General features: G+C 47.6%; 1 protein-coding gene across 6 annotated transcripts in view; it reads left to right on the top strand.

The window, feature by feature from the left end:
• The window catches only part of tns1b (tensin 1b), a 160265-nt gene extending 154498 nt beyond the window's left edge, over positions 1 to 5767 (top strand). For 5 of the 6 annotated variants that reach the window (XM_080839271.1, XM_080839272.1, XM_080839270.1 and 2 more), the window contains 6 exons: positions 583 to 654; positions 1147 to 1173; positions 1882 to 2050; positions 2951 to 3019; positions 3277 to 3306; positions 4967 to 5767. In XM_080839271.1, coding sequence (XP_080695397.1) covers positions 583 to 654; positions 1147 to 1173; positions 1882 to 2050; positions 2951 to 3019; positions 3277 to 3306; positions 4967 to 5108 — 509 coding nt within the window. In that variant the 3' untranslated portion in view covers positions 5109 to 5767. The remainder of the gene's footprint in view (positions 1 to 582; positions 655 to 1146; positions 1174 to 1881; positions 2051 to 2950; positions 3020 to 3276; positions 3307 to 4966) is intronic. The other variant, XM_080839275.1, reaches the window with a different exon arrangement.
• Positions 5768 to 6697: the final 930 nt, after the last annotated feature.

Here is a 6697-nt window from a genome sequence, read left to right as displayed (position 1 = left end):
CTCTGCCCTCACACACACTCGTAAAGCCCCTGACTCTGACCGTGAGTGAGCCCAGGGGGGAGAATGCGTACATGCGCAGATTCTTCCGTCGCGCCGCCGTCCCCTTCCTCACCCAGCCTACCGAGTGCCACGCAGGTGTCAGGAATGCAGGAGGTCTGTGTGTGTGTGTGTGTGTGTGTGTGTGTGTGTGTGTGTGTGTGTGTGTGTGTGTGTGTGTGTGTGTGTGTGTGTGTGTGTGTGTGTGTGTGTGTGTGTGTGTGTGTGTGTGTGTGTGTGTGTGTGTGTGCGGGTGTCAGGAGTGCAGGAGGTCTGTGAGGGGGAGGCTTCGGCCCCGCGGTGGAAGACCCGGAACATTCCTTCCCACTGCAAACAGTCCCGCCAGGCATGCCCATTCCCAGCAGGGCGAGAATTCCCCAGTGGAGAGTGACACTGCGCGGTCCCGCAGGAAGCAACCTCACAAGACCTCTGACACTTTTCCATCTAACCTCTGTGTGTGTGTGTGTGTGTGTGTGTGTGTGTGTGTGTGTGTGTGTGTGTGTGTGTATGTGTGTGTGTGTGTGTGTGTGTGTGTTTTGTTTTCAGATCCTCATGACGAGACCCCGGAGATAGCCACACCTACAAACCCGGCAGCAGAGCTCCTCAAACAGGGAGCAGGTAAGAGGACATTGGTTGCTTTTCCTGTCAGTCATATATGAATGCGTGCCATTGGCCTTCCAAGGGTCATGAAGGTCACGGTGTTTTAGATTTGTACTCTCTGCAACAAACCTCATCCAGTCCTGACATCACACTCCTTTTGTCAGTGTTTTTGTTATCAATTGATGAAACAGCAGACCATTAATCATGATTTTAGTACCAAATCAGAGTTGTAAGACACAACAGACTGCTGGTGACAAGGCAATCCACCCAGTGAGCCTTGACATTCACCTATAAGAAAGGCTCAAATCTCTGATAAATGTCTGAGTCTGACTCTTCCCTTACACTCCCCCAGCGTTTCTCCTCACATCATTTCTTAGTTCAGAAACATTCAGCAAATGTAGCCATATTAGTTTTCATTCATTGTTTTCTTTTTTTTCTGTGTGTACAAATTCTGATACCACCCATTCCATGTTTTCTTTCACTCTGATGGTCACCCCTGTGTGACTATAGGGCAGAAGGCTCCTACTGAATCACATGGTAAACCAAGTGTTGATTTGCTTTCGTTTGACAACCTGTTTTTGCCTTGTTCTGCGTCTACGACTTTGACTGCAGCATCCCATTCCAGACAATGCCTTCCTCTCATGCCAGTGCAGACTACTCAGACCCCTGTGCATGTGTGTGTGTGTGTGTGTGTGTGTGTGTGTGCCTGTCTGTATGTCTGTCTGTCTGTGTGTCTGTGTGTGTTGCCAGTTAACAAACCAGTTAATACACGTTTGAAGCTCCGTCTCTTCACTAAACCAGAAACTGCTGCCAATGCCTTTCCTCCTTTCAGATTGTTCTGAAGACCATGGTTGTCTTATGGAAAGACACTTCTTTCCAGTCTTTTCCTTGATGGCATGTCCTAAAACTGAAAACACAGAAACGGAATTTGCTTTGCATGGATGTTTTGCAGTGTTAGAGTGTTGAGTCTTAGATATTGAAATGGAAAACAAAGAAACGTAAAAGTTTTAGGGTAATGATCCTTAAATTTGCTAATTAAATTAATTAAATAGTTAGATGTGATGAACACAGAAGAGTATTGTATAAACAGTACTGTAGGTAGATGTTAGGAATTCTACGATATTGTAAGTAAGTACAGCTGTATTGTGCAACGTAGTGCAAAGTGCATGTGGTCACAAGTGAGATTTGATATCCAAATATCTGACACATGAGCCTGACTGATATCCTGCCTTGACTTTTCCTTAGCCTGCAATGTCCTGTACATCAATTCTGTGGAGATGGAGTCCCTCACCGGACCGCAGGCCATCGCTAAGGCCATCTCCGAGACGCTGGCCGCCGGCCCAGCGCCCACCGCCACCATCGTTCACTTCAAGGTGTCCACGCAGGGCATCACCCTGACCGACAACCAGAGGAAGTGAGTACCGTGGCCCCTCACCAAAACACTCTTCTCCTTTCTCCTTTGGTCTTCGTCTTCATCTTCATGTCTTCACTCTCAGTGTCACAGGCTGTCCTGCAGGACACCAACATCAGTGTGTTCACTTCTCTCACTCTCAGTGTCACAGGCTGTCCTGCAGGACACCAACATCAGTGTGTTCACTCCTCTCACTCTCAGTGTCACAGGCTGTCCTGCAGGACACCAACATCAGTGTGTTCACTCCTCTCACTCTCAGTGTCACAGGCTGTCCTGCAGGACACACACATCAGTGTGTTCACTCCTCTCACTCTCAGTGTCACAGGCTGTCCTGCAGGACACCAACATCAGTGTGTTCACTCCTCTCACTCTCAGTGTCACAGGCTGTCCTGCAGGACACCAACATCAGTGTGTTCACTCCTCTCACTCTCAGTGTCACAGGCTGTCCTGCAGGACACAGACATCAGTGTGTTCACTTCTCTCACTCTCAGTGTCACAGGCTGTCCTGCAGGACACCAACATCAGTGTGTTCACTCCTCTCACTCTCAGTGTCACAGGCTGTCCTGCAGGACACCAACATCAGTGTGTTCACTCCTCTCACTCTCAGTGTCACAGGCTGTCCTGCAGGACACACACATCAGTGTGTTCACTCCTCTCAGTGTCACAGGCTGCCCTGCAGGACACCAACATCAGTGTGTTCACTTCTCTCACTCTCAGTGTCACAGGCTGTCCTGCAGGACACAGACATCAGTGTGTTCACTTCTCTCAGTGTCACAGGCTGTCCTGCAGGACACACACATCAGTGTGTTCACTCCTCTCACTCTCAGTGTCACAGGCTGTCCTGCAGGACACAGACATCAGTGTGTTCACTCCTCTAATGGCTCCTCTAATTCTCTTTGACAGGATCTTCTTCAGGAGACACTACCCTATCAACACCGTCACCTTCTGCAACACTGACCCCCAGGAGAGGAAGTGAGTATTCTGCATCCACTCTCATAACACACATGACTCAATTTATACGTTTGTTTGCTGATATCACTGTTCTGTCATTCAAATGACTTATACTAACAATAGACATAAATAAATACAGTAGATCATTATACTAGCACATGATGTTTTGGTTGTAGCTATGCTTCGGGATAAAAATGGCAACACTTTTGTCTATCATGCTACTGCTAATGCAACATAAGACTAAAGATCACACTGACCTGTGTTGTATTTTCTTGTAGGTGGAACAAACCAGAAGGGGGCACTGCAAAGTAAGTACTATGCTTAGTATACACTGATTGTAGTTTGCAGTCATTGTCCATGTTTAATATGTTTTAGGAGGCCATGTCACAGCTTCACACGCTCTGTACAGTCTCCATTCTGTGCCTGGGGCTGCTGTCCAAATCCTCCAACCTCCACACGTGTGTTTACCTGACAGCAGTTTCATGTCTCTTTCTCTCTCTCTCGCTCTCTCTCTCTCTCTCTCTCTCGCTCTCTTGCTCTCGCTCTCTCTCTCTCTCTCTCTCTCTCCCTCCCTCTCTCTCTCTCTCTGTCTCTCTCTCTCTCTCTCTCTCTCTCTCCCTCTCTCTCTCTCTGTTGAGTCTGTCATGGCTATCTCTCGCTCTCTCTCTCCCTCCCTCTCTCTCTCTCTCTCTCTCTCTCTCTCTGTCTCTCTCTCTCTCTCTCCCTCTCTCTCTCCTTCTGTCTCTCATCCTCTCATCCGTGCCCCGAGCACACTGTATGTCCCCTGAGCCTGTCTCCATCCTCCCCTCAGCACTGTGGGGCATGTGATTCACATCATGGTTCAGTCCGGTCCAGGCACAGAATGAAAGGAGCTCGCTTCCCTCTGAGCGCGCTCATTAAACCCCGCACGGCGCGGCGCGTCACAGCGCTGATGCGATGGCCAGATATGTGCCGCAGGAAGGCTAGATGAATAGATTGGGCAGAGGATGAAAGGCAGCTGAGTCACAGGGAGTGGGCTCCATGGAGCTCCCAGGGTCTATCTCATCGTCCTGGGGTACACATGAGAGCCTTATTATGGAGGTTCTGCAGCTCATCATCCTGGGGTACACATGAGAAACCTCATTATGGACGCTCTGCAATCTCAACTCAGCGGTGCTTTTGAGTGTTAGAGCGGGGTTTGTTGTCAGTGCGAGACCACTTACATTATCGCTTTTAGGCTGTGTACTAATTCTAATAGTCCGATTGTGTAATTTTGACACAATAATTCCTTGCTTATCTCCATAGTTACTGATATTCGGTTGCCCCTGTACAGTATGGTATATATTAGCATCTTCTTATCCTAGCAGTGTACTGTATATTACTTTAGTAAGTAAGTAAGTAAGTAAGGCTTTATTTATATAGCACATTTCGTACAAGAGTTGCAATTCAAAGTGCTTTACATAAAATCAAAGCAGGCAGCAGGAGCAGTACATGGAGTAAAAGATAAATACAAAATGATTAACATCGTATCAGAACCTGGTGTTCTGATGGGCTAACTAAAATCATAATAAAAACTTATGCAGTTGCATTGCAAGACCATGGCCAGGGCAAGAGACTACAAGTGGATTATTGTGACATCCATGTCGTAGTGTGGGTTGCGTGTGAGAGGGCTTTATTCATGTAAATACAGCTCTGTTTGTGATCAGTGCTGTTAGATAGCACAGCTGTTTCCCTCAAAGCCATGTTGCCTGTACAGTAGGGCACTTCCTGCCGAGCTGCTATCTATTTTGCACAACATTTTGGTTCATTTGTGGGCATATGCTTTACAGAGATAGAAAAGGACCACTTCGTTAAAGCTACATAATATGTCAACAGTGGGGAACATGTAGCTTAAATCCCTATCTGTTTTATAGGGAAATATATTGATTATTGGAAATACATGCAGTGACTTCTGAGAGTAAATTTGTGCTGTGTTTTTGTGTGCTCCAGGTTTTTTGGATTTGTGGCCAGGAAGCAAGGAAGCACAACAGACAACGTCAGCCACCTCTTCGCTGAGATCGACCCTGACCAACCTGCCACAGCCATTGTCAACTTTGTGTCCAAAGTGATGATGAGCTCCCAGAAACGATGATCTGCTCTTGAGGGGAAAAAAAATCTATTTTTTTTTCTCAAACCCCAGAGGACATTTCATTTCACGCCTTTGATTTTCTGTCTTTTTTCTTTTCCCCTTTTTTATTTGACTGTGTATATTGTATGTGTATACAGTATGGATATGTGTATGTGTATGAGAGTGCATGGATGCGCCTGTGCTTGTGGTGTTTTGGGGGAAGGCTTTGGGAGTTGACGAGACTGGGACAGAGGAAGTGCTTGGGTGGGGGCGTGGTTGTGTGACGTGCGTTGCGAAAGGTGAGCTGAACTCTTACCTTTAGGATGAGTGACTATAATTAAACAATGACAGAGAAGGCTATGCTGAAGTCAGAGGGCTTTTTTTCTTTTCCAAAGGGTATATGGAAAAGCGAATTCCAGAGGGAAGACAGAGAGGATCTGAGATCGGGGTTTTTTGGATTGATCTACCAAAGATAAAGCAGTCAGGATGAATATATGTAATTATTGGGGCGTCCATTATCTTGTAAAATAAGACTGCGTAATCAGAGATGGTCTGAATTTTGTTTTTCTATACACATGCATTGATACTGTTTATAGTTTGATTTCATGAGAAGTGCATGTGTGTACGTACTTACTGATTATGATTTTGTTGTGTTGTTTGAGATGTTCGTACCCAGCTGTTGGAATAAGGTGGGAGCTGGGGGCGGGGGGGGGGGGGCTTGTGGATTTCAAAGGGCTTCTCTGTACAAAGAAAAGAAAACAAGACCAAAATGTTATAATCGAATACACTGTGGTCCAAATTCCACTTTGTTTTTATTTTCATTTTATCCATTTCCTCTCTTCCTTTTTTTTGTGTGTGGGCATTTCTGATATAATGCCATTGAAGTCTTATTTGAGTCACTCCTTGAGTACCTAGGTTATTTCAGTGGAAGTGGAGCCTGGGGTGGTTGAGCCCTGCCTTGCATCAGTGGGGGGTGTGATGGGGCACGTGACAGGATCAGACATGCCTGTCCGTCAGTGGGGGGGTGATGGCACGTGACGGGATCAGACAGACCCTGTCCATCAGTGGGGGGATGATGGGGCACGTGACGGGATCAGACAGACCCTGTCCATCAGTGGGGGGGTGTGATGGCTCGTGACAGGATCAGACAGACCCTGTCCACCTGTGGCTCCAGCCTCCACTCAACTCCACACTGTGGCCTCTCTTCTGGGGCTTCCCACTCGGACCTTAGAGCACACTGGAGGAGAGCGGCCCTGGGCAGAGGGTCTAGGCTGAGATCTTTGCACTGTTCAGCATGTTTCTAGTACACATGTAACCCCACCTATCCATCCACCCACCCACCCACCCACCCACTCACCTCAACCCCCTGTCTCTCTGCTACTGTGTGTACATGAGTGTGTGTGAGTGAGTGTGTGTCTGACCGTGGCTCTTCTTTGCATCATGGACCATGTGAGAGAGCAGGTCGGGAAAATGGGACACACACACCTGCTTTTGACTTCACCAGCTGCAACCTCTGTCTGTCCTCCCCCCCTACCCACCCCCCGACCCTCAACCCCCACCCCACCACCTCCTTCTGTCCAGTAGTGCACTCCCTGGCTTCTCCCCACGTCTCA

The sequence above is a fragment of the Sprattus sprattus genome, assembly GCF_963457725.1.
Source record: "Sprattus sprattus genome assembly, chromosome: 5".
Lineage (NCBI taxonomy): Eukaryota > Metazoa > Chordata > Actinopteri > Clupeiformes > Clupeidae > Sprattus > Sprattus sprattus.
Note: the sequence above shows the minus strand (reverse complement) of the source record. Positions and strands in the feature narration are given on the sequence as shown.